The 15,806-nt window shown below is 39.7% G+C and overlaps 1 protein-coding gene across 1 annotated transcript in view; it reads right to left on the bottom strand.

Annotated features, from left to right (window-relative positions):
* Positions 1–7,357, bottom strand: part of SLC9A7 (solute carrier family 9 member A7) — a 47,651-nt gene extending 40,294 nt beyond the window's left edge. The window contains exons 1-6 of the mRNA XM_008629368.2: positions 7,079–7,357; positions 5,703–5,780; positions 4,962–5,038; positions 4,325–4,437; positions 2,899–3,004; positions 2,486–2,627 (exon numbers count right to left, since the gene is read on the bottom strand). Of these exons, the coding sequence (XP_008627590.1) occupies positions 2,486–2,627; positions 2,899–3,004; positions 4,325–4,437; positions 4,962–5,038; positions 5,703–5,780; positions 7,079–7,357 (795 nt within the window). The remainder of the gene's footprint in view (positions 1–2,485; positions 2,628–2,898; positions 3,005–4,324; positions 4,438–4,961; positions 5,039–5,702; positions 5,781–7,078) is intronic.
* Between the last annotated feature and the right edge of the window lie 8,449 nt (positions 7,358–15,806).

Raw genomic sequence — 15,806 nt, 5'->3', positions numbered from 1 at the left:
CACACTGTATCTGAGGTGCAAACAGCTACGCACAGTTCATTTGAACGCAATCAGTACCAACCCCCCACTCACACCTACTTCTTGCTGGCATTTTCTGCTGACTTGGACAGGGGAAGCATATACTCCAGACACACCTTCAGCCATGACCTTACTTTTTCAGAAGGTTGCTCTCAAAACAAAGCCCAGAGCATCATTAAAAAAAAAAAAAAACAACCAAAAAACTCCATGTTGGCATTACACCAAATATAAAACGCAGCATACTTTTTAAGCAGCTGTTAATTCTGCACAGAAACCACCTCTAAAAACCTTTGAGCTCAGCTGAATTCATTCCCACCACTTTGCCCAAACAGATCTATTTTCTAAGATCATGCTTCTGAAGCAGCATCATCCACCATTACAAAAACTGGAACCCATTTCTCCACAGAGTACTCAGATAATCCCAGTGCCTGGCTCAAGGGATGTTCATGGATGCCTAAGAAAACTGGATAGCCACAGTCACTCCATGGGAGAGGAAGAGGCTGAACCTTGTTCCCCTGAAGTTAGGCAAGGGCTCTTGTCAGAACCAATTCCTTATTTCTGGTCGTTTCTGGCAGTTTTGTGAATCAAACTGTTTATTCCCCTTGCTGTTATTGTAAGTAACCATACCAAAATATTTCATTAAATCTGAAATTAAAACCTGTGCTCATCATTTTGGAGGAAGATGAAGGTGAGAGAAAGACAAGAAAAGAAAAACATTTTATTATTCCATATAATCGATCAAATTGAAATGTTAACTGAAACTAAATTTTTTCTTTTTTCTTAACTCTCTTCTTTATTTTTAGACATCACCTTGGGTTTCGCATCTTTTCAACCAGTCAGATTCTGCAATTTAGAAAGAATATACAATGTGGTATTATACCTTAGCTGTTTTTAAAAAAACACAGACAGCTTGCTGAAAGCCAGACTAAGTCCTTGGATATTATCTGCATCATTTGGAACCAAGTATTCTATCTATTCTCAAAGGACAGTGCCTGACTGCATGAAACCTCTTACTCAGAGAGGTACAGGTATAGGTACTTCACACTATAGGAACAACAATCTATTAACTTAATCCATAACTTACAGGCTCTAATCAGCTATGAAGAGTAAAATGCAAATTTAGTTTACCTCTACAACATTGCATGACATTAGGGATGTTTCCAAAAGAAAATAGTTGTATAATTAAACAACCAAAGAAAAAGAACAACACCAAAAACTAAAACCAAAACAGAACAAAAAGAAAAAAAACCCACCACATGCACAAAATGCCACCACAGAGGCTTTGTTCTGAACAGCCTCACATCACCTTCCTGAGCACAACCATTAGAAAAAGCAAGCACCAGTTGCTGCTTCAGAAGCATAATTTTACAAAGTGGATCTGAATGTGTTTCAGCCATAATTAGTAGCCAACCAGCAAGCCAAAACCCACAGCAACTGCATTTAAGCAGTGAGAGCTGTGGATGGCTTGTAGCCTAAAAGCCAGAGTAAGAATCGTGGTTCTGGGTCACATCAATTGCAGATCAGTGGACCTGAGACTGAACATTAAAGCATCAACAGCACATCTTCCCCGTTATACTTCCATTATGCAGACATGTCAGGAAAATCTGCACAGTGTGTATATAAGATACAGTTGAGACATTACTGCTTAAGAGTCACAGGTTCCTGATCATTGTATAAAACATCACGTTTTACCCCTTTCAGGTCAGCAGTCAGAAGTCTAGGCAGATCAAAGCGGCCTGGGCTATGTACAGATATGGTTATTCTAGAAAGTCGGAAAGCAAAGACCGAATTTTTTTCCTGAAGAAGCGTCATGAGTTCTGGAGCAGCTCAGGGTGAAGGTCTCCTGCCTGAGTCTAAAACAAAACCCACACAAGCTGCTTGCTGAGCACCTCAGAGATCTAACCAAATACCAGGGAAAAACATCAAGAGAACAGAATAGATCATGCAAGGCACATAATGTTATTAAGTAAAGTCTCACAGAGATACAATCTTATCCCAGATGTATGACATCAGATTTCTGGCAAAAAGTTTAAATGCAGGACTCAAAGAGTGCTGTGGGGGTCAGAAATGACTGAGAGCTTTTACTGAAGACAGAATCAAATGCCAATTATCATAGGAGATGTCTTTCAAGACTAATAATAAAACCTAGGTTTTCTAATTTCATAAAAAGAAACGAAATATTATTAGGACATGCCTGTTTAAGGCCCTCCCTTGGCTTGTTGCAGCAACATCAGTAAAACTTCTGGTATGGCCTCAATTTTATTGGAAAGAGCTGATTTTTGTGGGTACCTATAATGTCTTTCTATAGAAAAAATATCACATGAATACTTCAAAAAATATCACATGAATCTTCATACTCAGAATTAAAATAGCTAGAGTCAATTTTGCTATAACTGGAAACAGGAAAGCTCTGATAATATCCACATGTGCCATCTCAGATGGAATAACTAAACATGAAAAAGGATATCAGAGCTGTCACAACCCCTGTCACTGCTCCCATCATGAAAGAACCACTGAATATTCCCAGGAAAACACCAACAGACTTGAAAAATGCTGCAGCATCAAAAGCATGGGTATTTTCACCTGTTGGCTGGTAGGCAACTATAGATCTAGAAAGAGAGAACACAATGAGAAGTGGCATCAGAAAAGATTTTTTCTGTAACAACACTACCTGAGCTACAGGGAGACTATCCCATACTGAAGGCATATATGTCATTCTGGCCTATGTATGCATTAGGGGTCTTGGCAAATGGTTATCAATTCAGTTAAAGACAACCCATTTAAACTCAAAAGAATGTTTCTCAGAAAAAAACATTTATTTTAGACAAATGCCAAAAGTAATTTAGTCATTTCAGAGTAGAAATTCACATAGTTACTTACGAGGATAATACAATGGCAACAGCATCATTCAACACGCTCTCTCCAAACAGAAGGGCATAGAGATCAACATCAGCATGCAGCTCATTAAATATTGCTAGCACGGTAACTACAGCAAGAAAAGAGAAAAACAACACTGGGATGACTGCATGAGCTGTGGAACAGACTTTCCAGTTTGGCTAAAGCAACAAAACCCAGGAACTGAAATACAGGATCAGAACTAAAATGGGAAAAAGTAGTCATGTTTACCTACAGGTAAGAAATTCCTCCATCAGTTTTAGGGCAGCTCCATTAGGAGGTGGGTCTGTTGTCCTCCGATCTGCACAGTGCTCACAGCAAGGCCCCCATGATCAAGGGGCATGGGACAGACAAAGCCCTTCTACCAAAGCCCTGATAATATTTCAGAACATGTTCCATGTAAGACAATCAAAAAAACGTTGTGCAGCTCTTCCTGCTTTTAAAAGCTGTATGGTCTGTTGACACAGTTTGATTATTTCAGCCATTGTGAAACAGTACAAATAATCCTAAGTGTTCCCCAAAGTATACACTATGCCACGGGTGTGAATTTCCACGTAATTTAAAAAGGGCAAGAGTGCTAAATATTTTTAACCATTCTTTCAAGAAAATTCAGTCTGAGATGAAAGACCATGATCTTGAAGATGTTCCCATAGAAATACTTCAGAAATCACATGGTGATTTTTTGCATAAATTGTATGCAACCACCAGCTGCTCAGAGCTCATCTCAATCACAGGAGCTACTTCCCATTTTCACACTAAGCACCACTAAGCATCTCAAATAAACTGCTTTAAATGTCAAGCTTCATACTTCAGCACTCCCTACCCTGGTCCCTGACCTTTGACAGCCCTACAAACTGATCAAGAGGAGATATCAATGTGAGCCTGCTTGACTCTGAAGGAAGGCGACATTATTTGGGCAAAGCTGAAATTACTTGGCCAGAAAAGCATTCTTCTGCTTAAACTTGTAAAACATGAAGTTCATTTGAAAGAGGAAAAAAAAAATCCCCCACCTAAAGAGCCTAAAAGCCTCAAATATTGCTCTTAAATTACCCAGCCCCAAGCAATGTAGCTGAAGAAGGAAGTCCTGCTATCCAGAAAATGTAATCATTTCATCTATTTGCAGTCTTAAACTTGATGCACACTTAACAAGAAACCACTGGGCAAAAACATATTTAAGTATCTGAGCAGAAGAGTTACACTTTTCTCCAAATATACCATGATGTCATACCAGTTCAGCCACGAATCAGCAGAGAACAGCTTTCAAAATACTCAGAATTTGCATGCATTTCACAGAAGAGGCTCAGATATACTAATAAAGCATAACTGAAAATAGAGTCCCGTTAATATGCAGCCGAAAATGCTAACAATAGGGTTATTTTAGAAGGTTATTAAAAAATGTTCATCAAGCTACCTGGATCAGTGGCAGATATTATGGCTCCAAAGAGGAGGCAGTCTGTGTAATAGAATTTATCAGACAGCTGACCCACCAACTTCATTAGTTTCACAACCCCATACATGAGATTCCTGAAGAGAAAGAAGATAAAACATTCCAAGTCAAACAAGCTGGTGCATTTCAGACAGGCCAAGGGAAAGCAATATGTGATTCAGAAGACATCATGTAAAACCAGTAAGCAAATTCTGAAATCTTCACACAATTAGCACAGAGTCTACATGTTTCTTTCATTTTCCACCAAATTTTCCCTGCTCAAAATTCCCCTCAGTATTATTTCGCCCAACACAATACACAGGCCAAAAGCTCTGAGGTAAGAATAGTCTTCAGATTATTTCTCTAGTGAAATTCTTTGAGAGACAAGCCAAGGTCACCAATGCAATTCAGGATTTCTGTTACTCAGAATATTCGTATAAAAGACACAGTAATATGAGCAGCATAAGAGATTGTAGGCAAGCAAACCAACATGACCAGCTATCTGGAACTAATTGTGTGTGTATATATATACATAAAATATATACATACAGGCAAAGAGAGAGCATGCTTGATCAACTTAAACTTTTACTGTCGAGAGGAACTGATATCAGAGTTCACTTACCCAATAATAAAACAAGAGACTGCTGTTCCTAAAAAGGCGTAAGCCAAAATGGACCCCAAATTCCTGAAGAAGTGTCTCTGTGTAGGAAAAAGAGGTTTATATACTTTTTTCAGAAAATTTATGTCACCCATTCAGAACCATATAGCACACTACTTCACCTGCATCAATACACAGAAACATACCTCCATTCCAGAGAAACATTTCAATTACTGCTATGTAAATTCAATCCAACTTCAAGAAATTGAATAAACCAGATCTGTGCCACGCATTAGATCCTACATGTAACTTATTGACAGAAAGCTTTTTGACAGAAAGCAGCACTGATTCATGGTGTCTTCAAGCAAGATCAGAATCTGGGCCCTTCTGCCATTAAGGGTCCGACACAGCTCCACTGGGATTCAGGGTTAGGTCTGCTTCTCAGCATAATTTACTGCATTTTGGACATTTGAGAAGGACCAAAACAATTCATAATAAAACATCTTTTACTTTAAATGAAACTGACATTAATGTCTGGCTAGGTTCAAAGGAAAACAAATCAGCAAAATTAACTAGAGTTTAATACATTTATACTCAAAAATATATGTATTTTCTCTTAAAACAATATGACCTAACCATCTCTGGAGGAAATAAGATTTTTCTTACTGTAAGCAAATGTCTGAAAGGAGACTACAGTCCTGAACAAATCAGCAATCTCACATGAAAAATAAAGGACCTATTCTCCTCAGAAGTTATTGCACTTACTTTCTTCAGGCTATAACCAGCATGAAAAATTATAGGAGGCAATAGAATGTTGAAAAAAACTTCTGGGTCAAATGTTACCTAAAAAATAAAATATGAAATTTCAATTAGAAACAGACATACACAAATTTTTAGGTCTTTTTCCTTGCTCATTTTCTGACAACCCCTATTTTTGGCTGTTGATATAGATAAGTTGACCCTCTAAAACATTGGCCAGCTCCATTTGTACAGAGCAGCAAAAAGTTGCAGTTCTTGTTGGTAAGTAACATCTAGAAAGAACAGGCATTATATCCATTACCTGTGATAATCTGGCAGCAGTCCCAAACACAGTCCTCTATTTTAAATTACAAATTTCTGGTAGAAATTATACTGGAGAAGATCTCTCCTATTGTGATACCTGATATTGGTACAGCTGCTGTTTTAGTTTACTTTTTTATGCAAGTTTAGCCACTGAATAGTTATTGTGAGACAATCAAGTCAGATACAAGACTTTTTCAGAAATTTGCATCATACACCTCTTCCATGTATTTCAGTAGGAGTTCCAGATATCCAAGGACTACACTGCACTAAAGAACAAAAAACAACAGTTAAAATGCAAACAGAAGACCTTCACATGTGTGAGACTAACGAGGCTCTCTTCACTCTCTGCCTAAGCACAGGTTAGAAGACAAACACTACAACTGTGCCCTCCTAGAGTAGGGCTCATTTCAGCTAACTCGAGATACCTACAGCAGACAGATACACATAGACAGCTAAGCTCTCTTCATAGTCTGCAGAAAGAAGTATTTTTAGATCACAATCCTATACTTCAAAGCCTATCTTTGATACACACAAAAGGTGATTTATTCCTGACACTGAATAAAAAGGCAAATAACACATCTGAATAGCTGCTGATGGGTGAATTTCACTTCCAATACCAGACTGTCTGATTTGGTAGTTTAGAGGGTGGAAGTAGTAACTATTTCCTGGCAACAAACGGATTTTAAAACCTTAGGGGGAAAAAACCCAAACCAACAAGGAGCAATCACCTTTCACTAAGAAATTATACTTTTCCTTATATTGCATTTATACAAGACAGTGCTAGGCTTTTTTTTCAGTTCAGCTGGTCTCTGTGAATTCTACAGATGTTAGAAACATACATTAAGTCTTCAAACCAAGGCCTTTAGGGAAGCACTACATACATGTAACAGAGCAGAGTTTCTCCAGCAGTGATATAGTTCATAAGGTGCTTTTGAATTCAGCATTGAAGTGCTGTTACTATCACGAATACTGACACTTGACACTACCTAATGTTCAAACGGGATAGAAAAGGGAGGAGGGAGGGAAGCAGAGATGAAGGAGAAACACTCAGCCAAGCACAAAAAATGGTGTAGCCTCACCTTCCTCAACATGTCATTTTGCTCCACGTTGTGGATCTTCCCAGGGCTTATTTCCCCTTTGAGCGTATACTCGAAGAACTTGCCGCTGACATTGACCAGCAGGGTGGTGAAGGGCCTGTCCTCCTGCGAGCAGCTGAATGGTTTGTCATGGCCACTTGTGGAGGGAGTCCCGTATCTCAAGATCACCCCAACTATGAGTCCTGGAAGAGGTAAAAATCCAGGAGGCTGATTTGCTACTCCTGCACCTTTACAATTTTCAAACAACATCCAAGGGATCATGGATGGACTTTACAAGCATATGTTCATCATAAACATGTTGAAGTGAATTGTTACTATCAGTTTTCTGCAGAGAGGCCCTGAGCACATCAAAACCACCAATGAATTTGAAGAATCTGCTACCTGACTGAAGTGACAAACAAAAGGTTCCATTTCAGTTTTTGTCTTCCTCACCCTCATTCACATCTCAAAAGTGTAAACCCCCAGTCACATGAGAGGCCAAACATTAGGACACATCAAATATGTTTCACCTGCCTTAGGAAAGAACTGAGCAAACACACTATTGCCAGAAAACAATGACTGCTGGAAACATGTGACCATAACTGATCTGGAATGGTAACGTTTGCCATATTATTTTATGCGTGCAGCAAGGATGCAGTTTTTAGTCTCACAATTCTAGGTAAGTAAACAATGCCTGTTGCACAATCTTCTGTGTACTCCACAACCTTTAAAACTAAAAGTCAGATGACATGCACAAAGAAGCCACTACGTGTTATTTGCAAGCATTTTCCACATTTCACATTAAAAAATACAATAAGGTATAAATGAGCAATCCTAAGAGATCCAGGATTCAGGAACATAATACTTAGCCAGCAGAGAGAATCCAACCAGAAGATACTATCCATAACAAATGCATCAGAGACAGTGACAAAAATAATTTGTAACTTAATGCCAGGGGGCTGGAGGAGCACAAAGTTTTAATTGAGAACCATTCCTGTCACAATGTACTAAGAAAAGAACTTCTGCAGAGAGAATATATAAGAACAGCCAAAACGGGTTTTGGTCTGGCAAGTAAACAAATTGATACCCACTTACTAAAGGCTCCCCTGTTGCCCTAGGATGATGGGCAATTTAATCCTTGCTCCAGACAACTGCAAGATGAATATTTGATGCTTTTGTTGACAAGTCAGTAGTCAACGTTGGTTTTGCTCCCTGTAAACCCCACCTCTGCACCCATAGTTTCCCCAGATAGTAAATGAAGCTGACAGGTAATAACCAGAAAATGAATGAGGTAAAACAAAACAAAACAAAACAAAAATCTACCCCACACAACAAAGAAGCCAAATAGACTTTTTGTTATGACATAGTGCAAAGAGTAAGCAAACTGTGCCCCCAAAAAGCCAATCCAAGGAACATACCCCATTCTCTTCAAGTCCATAGTGACAAAACTGTTTTAGTGCAAGGTACCTGCCACAGCAGGTAGCAGCTGTGGCACTAGTGGGAGGCTCATTTCCAGCCTTCCTTCTCTAATATCAAGAGAAGAGAGCAGCAACAAGATCATTCCAAAATAACTGGAATATTAAGATACGTTTTATTTAGAAAAGGGAAGCACATACTCAGAACACAGGGGAAGAAATGTCTTAAGCAAGACAAATCTACTGAAATTTCAAATGCTGATGATTTAAAAACACAGATTTATAGAAGCATCTCCTAGCACCACTGGAGCATTTTACAGCTACATATGATGGATGAGGCAGAAACACAGCTCTGCACAAAGTGACAGGTTACAGCCAGTCACCTTCAAGCCACTTGCACTACCAGTTATGGCTAAAGACACCTTCACCAACCCAGCAAGCAGCCTAAGCTTTCTGCTGCTCTCACACTGCTCACAGCTAGGAAGAGCTATGGTCACAAAATACATCAGGAAGACTGATTGTGGTAAAAGCTGATCTAACCAGCATCAGCCAGAAATTCTGTAGTAAATGAGAATGCAGAAAGAAAACTGTACAGATGAGCTTATACACAGCTGTGGCACAAAGCCAATTCTATATTGCTACTCATCTGAGAATAGAGAGGGGGACACTGGTAGATGTAATAGATTCTTAGGGTCAGAGACTGTCCTTAGTGAATGCATTGCAAAAGCAGATGGGAAACCCAATTACTATTGCATTACGAAGAGAAACCTGAGAGCCGGAGGGGTTTGCACTGTATAACTGGATATAATCCACTTATACATTTTCCTCCATAATAAAACATACCAATTATATTTATAACTAGTACTTAGCATTTGAAGTAAAACATTCTACCCCATATCCTCACTATCCCATGGCCAGTAACACAGGTACAGGGAATTTTCATATACCTCCTATTGATAAAACACCAAAATTGATTAGTTTTTTGCACTGAGCACCATGCAGTTTAGGAACATGTGGGCCCTGCAGTCAGGGTGCTGTCTTGCAGCAGGTGCACCTGGAGCAGGTGCCTTTGTTGAGGCAAAAGGCTGTCAGAAGCAGTCAAGTGGGTAAAGCCACCCACAGCTCAGTCATTAAAGGAAATAAGTATGTAAATAAAAGGGGCCCAAGGAAGACACACAAATTCCATGGCCAACTTCATTAGCAAAATATTGGACATTTGTTAGTTCAAAAGATGAATTAGAAGAATGGAAATCTCCCTGACTTTACAAAGGTATAGGCATACCGCTATATATATATATATATATCATATAGTTCCAAACCAACAGGTTTTAAACATTAAATAGAAACATTAAAGCACATGTTTGGCAGAAGTTATTAGTGCTTTTCTAAAAATAAATTTGAAGTCTTTGTGGAAAACTATATGGAAGAATTTTCAGTTTTCCAATGAACAGCACAACTTTTACATGATAAAAATTTAGTGGACTTGTTATGTGATTTTCTACATCCCATCTCACTTGATAAAACAACATTAACGAAGCTCAGACAGCTCGGTCAGCCCTCCAAGATCACAAAAAACTAAAACCCCAAATGCTTTTCAGGCAGAACAAACTGCCTGATTTATAGCCTCTGAAAGTCCTTCTAGGGCCAGGGCATCCTCTGTAATTCTCTCTGGATACTTGATTTCAACCATTTCTGAAACATCAGAGTTGCAGCTAAGAGGAAAAAAACAGAATAGAAAGAGAGATACCTGGAATTTTTCAGTGAACAAGCCTAGACTAAGACTTACTTCTAGGCTGTTAACATAAGCATAAATTCAATATAGCTCTGTTGTTTATTTGGAAGCAAGGAACGGTTGCTGGAATCTAGGAACGGATATAGAAGAATCAGTGCATAAACTCTGTATTACTCCTGCCTGAGGGGTCACTGCTGAAGAGTTTATGGAGAACCTGGATCAAGAACGCAAATATTTTTCTGACTGCTTCAGAGCACTCTACCTCTTCAAAAAGAAAACCTCTAGGCCAAATAAATCCAGCACTGCCTTTTATTGGAAGACTGTCACAAGGGAGGAAAAACTATAAATGGATACAAATACTTCAAAATCTGAGAAGCGCCTTACTTTCAACATTTTGGGTTATGGTAACTATTGCAAGGGCAAGTTTACATCATTGCTCAAAAACTAATTCTTAATACCCTGTATGCATGACTTGCGTTCTCACTTTTAACAGAGAGAATATTTATGCCAGCAGCTTGCCTGTACAATGCTGGTCATGCAGGTTGTACACAAAGAATATCTTACTAGAAATGAAGCATTAAAACCTGGGAATATTTTGTCCCTTCTGAAACAAATCACTATTGATAATGAAAAATATTAGATTTCAGACATAGTCATAGAATCATTTAGGTTGGAAAATACCTAAGATCACTGAGTCCAGCTGTTAATCTGGCACTGCCAAGTCTACCACTAAACCATGTCCTTAAGTGCCACACCTACATATCTTATAAACACCTCCAGGGATAGTTACTCATCCACCTTCCTGGGCAATTCCAATGCTTGACCACCCTTTCAGTGAATAAAACAATCCTAATATCCAATCCAAACCTCCTTTGATGCAACTGGATTGGGCAACACCAATCTAACAATACACCATTTAAAATGTTATCTTTACTTTTGGTTTTGTTTGACTACAGAAGTCACTGAAGTGAGAACATGAGTTTAGAAAGACACACACAACCATGAGTACCTTTTTCTGGTGAGAGCTGTGGTCTGTGTGATTTCCAGCCCAGTTCTCTGCGGAAGTAGCCCTGAGGTTTCAGGGAGCGCCAGCTGGCAGCTGGCTGCAGGAACCAGGGGCATTCACCCTTCACATCACACAGTTTGATCAGTGAATTCAACTTGATCTGTGAATCAGTGGACTGGATCAATCTGTGAGCTCAAACCTGTTTAGATACAGTTTCTTTCGTACACTTCTGGTAAAGGGCCAGGCACTGAATATTGAGGGTCCTCCCTTTTCAATCTTCAAGCTGAAGGAGACGCGGTAGAGATTTTACTGCTGTTTGCAGCTACTCTCTGGGGAGGCAGAGAAGAGAGGGACAGAATCTTCTGGAAAGCGCACAGTGATTAGGACTGAAGGCAACAAACTTGTTGCAGCGCAGGCGAAAAAAATTAGGCAAGGTTTGTTTTTTAAAACAGTGAAGTGGCCAAGCACCAGAACAGGCTGTCACAAAGGCTGCATAATCTCCTTCCTTGCATATAGCCAAAACTCCCTTGAGTACGGCCATGAACAACCCAAGCTGTGGGGGCCCGGTGTGAGCAAAGGGCTGGACATTTGCTGGACATGGTCTTTCCCATGAACATTTGGACCCCTCAGACAGATACTTTATACTGCAAAAGTTTCTTTAAAATCAACTTAATTGATTTCTGGATCAGGTCTTGGGGTTTTCTGTTGCTTTGGAGCTGAGTTTTTATTTTGTTTAAAAGACAGACTACACTCCTAACTCATTAAGTCAGAGCAGAAGAAATAGCAATGAGTCTTATCATAAAAGCCAAAAATATACAGCAGACTAGGAAGGGGCTGCTTTTACTTCCTCAGTCCGCCCTGACTTGCCACCTGCCTTGGGCTTCAACTGACCCTATCAAAAGCAGGCAAAAGGGGTGACCAGGAGATATTCAGCTAATTCCACATAAGTACAGGAAAGCAGCTATTGTGATACATCACATAAAGCACTTGTTACTAATACTTCTCTCTTTTTTTTTAGTGCAATCATAGTATATTTTGGAAGGGACACTACAGCAAACTGCTGACAGGTTTGTGAAGCTGGGCAACACTCTCAGTGGTGAAAGCCAGTCTTCGCTTGGCAGAGGTTTGTCTTCCCTCAGTGCAGCCCACACAGAGGCAGAATAGCACATTTTAGGTACCTGAACACCAGCTTCTTTGGTGATAGAGAGTAAAATACTGTTTGCTTTTGAAAATACACACAAAGAATATGAAAAAAAAAGAGGATTTCTTATATTTAAAAGTCTAGATTTTTCTTCCCTACTTCCGAACTGAACTTTTTACCAGCTTGAGGACAAAGAAACAAAGCTGAAAAAAAAAACTTGGCAAGAAGGATGAAAGAAAGCCCTGTATGTATTTTCAAGGTGAAAGACTAATAATGATATACAGTGATTATCACATAGATCACTTTTCTACTGGATGTTTGTGTGCATCAAGATACCACACTTGGGAAGCTTTACTTTAAATAGCCTGAACACCAACAGATAAAGTATTTTTCCTATTACAGCGTCAGCCTTTGAACCTCACAGTCCACACCTTTAAATTTCACAGTGATTTATGAGGAAGTTTCAACACTTGTACAAAATAATTCAAGCATTTTTTTCTGATCCAGAACTGAGCCAATAATGTTGCATATTAAAAAGAAAAGAGATCACATGTTACATACCATCTCCAGAAGCACTAGCAACTCACTCTCTCTACCATTTGCTTGCCATTCAATGTACTAACCTGTACAGGAGGGCAGAAGAACACCACTGTACAACCCCTTGAGGAAGGGTTAAGAAAGTTTCTGCAGAACTCCAGGCCTCTGATAGCATCTGCACTTCCCCTGTACTCAGCCTCGGTGAGGCCACACCTCGAGTACTGTGTCCAGTTCTGGGCACCTCAGTTCAAGAAGACTATTGAGGTGCTGGAGCAAGTCCAGAGGAGGGCAGTGGAGCTGGTGAAGGGTCTGGAACACACGTTCTGTGAGGAGCAGCTGAAGGAGCTGGGGTTGTTCAGCCTGGAGAAGAGGAGGCTCAGGGGAGACCTTATCGTTCTCTACAACCACCTGAAAGGAGGCTACAGCTGGTGGGGGTTGGCCTTTTCTCCCAGGCAAGCAGCAGGACAAGAGGCAATGGCCTCAAGTTGTGCCAAGGAAGGTTCAAAGTGGACATTAGGAGGAATTTGTTCACAGAAAGGTTGATTAGACATTGGAACAGACTTCCCAGGGAGGTGCTGGAGTCACCATCCCTAGAGGTGTTTAAGAAAAAACTGCCACTCAGTGCTATGGTCTCTTGACACCGTGGTGTTTGGTCCTGAATTGGATTCAATCTCAGAGGTCTTTTCCAACCTAATTGTGATTCTGTGATTCTGTCTTGCACTCAGCATGGCCAATCTATTATCTACTTTCTCAATGGTGCAGTGTTGCCAGTGTGACATTCACCAGCTTGTCACATCACTGCAGAAGATGCAAACTTTGAAAAATGGGAAGCAGTTTATGTTCAGCAGTGTAAGCACATGACAAATTCTCAGTACGTTTCAGAAAAAAAAAAAAAAAAAAATTAAACCCAGCATTTTTCAACAGGGAAGGAAAGCAGAGGATGCCGATTCTTGAAGTCTGGAAGAAATTTTGAGGCTATCCAAACCCTAAAATTCTGAATAAGAGATTCAAGGTCAGGCTTTGTCATTGCCTTAGGGCTATTTTAGATAGGGAAGTTAAAAGACAGTAAACAAGCGGGTAGTTCTTCCTCATTGTAGGCAGACGTAGCAGTATGCTATCAAGGGCATCTTTGTAGTAAGCATTTTATTCACTTTTAAAATAAGCCAAACTAAGCATAGTTTTGAATTTAAATAAGCAGATTATACAAAAAGGTTATTGGCACACTGTGCAGAACCAAATGTCAAATTAACTTGCTGGCTCTGTGCTGCCAGACATGTGTGCACTGTGCACTCGTGCCTCATCGCAAGCTTTTGGTTCCAAAGAACTCGCAGGAGTGTAGGGATCTAGCTCTTTTTCATGTTGTGTCATGTTAGTGTGATTTACATACTTACATGCATAGCAAAATGGTAAAAAAACCTATGAACTACAGGGGCAGGCAGGTATGCTTTATTCTGTAATGCACATTCTTACTGATGATGGGGTTAAAGAACAGGTTCAAGGAAGAAAAAGAGTGACTTAAAAATACAACTATCAAGAGATTTAAACAGAAGATTGCTTTGGCTTTTCAAAAGTTAGTTTCTGAAGAACTATTAAGTTTCACATATAGCTTTATATTTGCACAGGAGAGCTATAACCCCAGAATTTTTTTTTCCAAATAATTTGGAGGGACAAGTAGACCATATTAGCAATAGAGCAACCACAGAAATATGACCACAAATATGTGGCAAAATGATAGCTAGTAGGAAAAATTGCTCCTTGTATCCTCCCCTAGAACCTAAATTCCAGAAAAAAACCAAAAAAAAAAGTTTAAAAGCATTAAAAAACCCCTAAACCCACAAAACACACACACCCCAACCCAACAACAATCTGTCAAACAGCCTGAACTGACAGTCGGCCCCAGAAGAAGCTGCTGTCCTGTGGTAATCACATGTGGCCTCTGGTCCAAGCACGGGACTATGAGTCAAGTCTTCTGAGCTAAATCCCAGCCTCAGTAATGACTCAGTGAAAGACCTTGGACAGGCCAGAGAAGACAATTTAAAGAGACAGTCTCAACTTAGAAATAAAATATCACAGTTATAAAGGGCACAGGTATTTGTCAGAGATTACAGAGTCTGCAACTAAACTCAGGTGTTGGCAAGTTTAGTTACCACATAACCATTGTTTCATGCAACACAGATTTAACAAAGCATTTGCTGTTAAATACTTCATAAATGAAATTTTTAAAGCTCCTTTATACTTTTAAAAATATAGGTTTCCCTCCTTATTTATAAAACACAAGTAGTGAAAGCCATGCACGTACTAATACCACATAGGTTCCTAGAGGCGTGAGCAGCAATGGGCCATCACAAAGACACCAACCTCTGCCCCACTGTGGCTCCCTTTCCTTCCCTCACACAGGAGTGACTCCCTAACAGAGTGCCAACTGCAACTGGTCCCAATCCCCTGCAGCAGCAGCAGAGCTGAAGCATTTCTTTCAATACAGACTTCTAAGCCAGATGAGTAAAACCCCAAACACTGAGATTCTTTCCCCCAGGCTCATCAGTGACCATGCTGGCAGGCACCAAGAAGAACTAATAGCAGGACCAGCAGGAGTTTTATGGTGTATAACAGAAAGCTTTCTGCTTAATCCTTGTGTTCTGTTACTGTTTTTTCTCCCATATGCATGCTAGAACACTCAGCAGATCTCAAACAGGAGGCCACAAGTTCCTCAGAGTCTGAAAAATATTACTATCAAATCTTTTGTTACAAAAAGATTTAGAGTAATAGCACCTGGCTCAGGCACTAGCAAGAAATGAGCTTTCCAGTCTAAAAAAAAAAAAAAAAAAGAGCCCAGAAAATAATTATCCCCCCTCCTAAAGCTTCAGCAGAAGGAGTTATTAATCTGTCATTGCAAGGAGTCA

This window comes from Corvus brachyrhynchos, unplaced genomic scaffold (assembly GCF_000691975.1).
Source record: "Corvus brachyrhynchos isolate BGI_N302 unplaced genomic scaffold, ASM69197v1 scaffold92, whole genome shotgun sequence".
Classification (NCBI taxonomy): Eukaryota; Metazoa; Chordata; class Aves; order Passeriformes; family Corvidae; genus Corvus; species Corvus brachyrhynchos.
The sequence above is the reverse complement of the archived record's forward strand: the minus strand, read 5'-3'. Positions and strand labels throughout refer to the sequence as shown.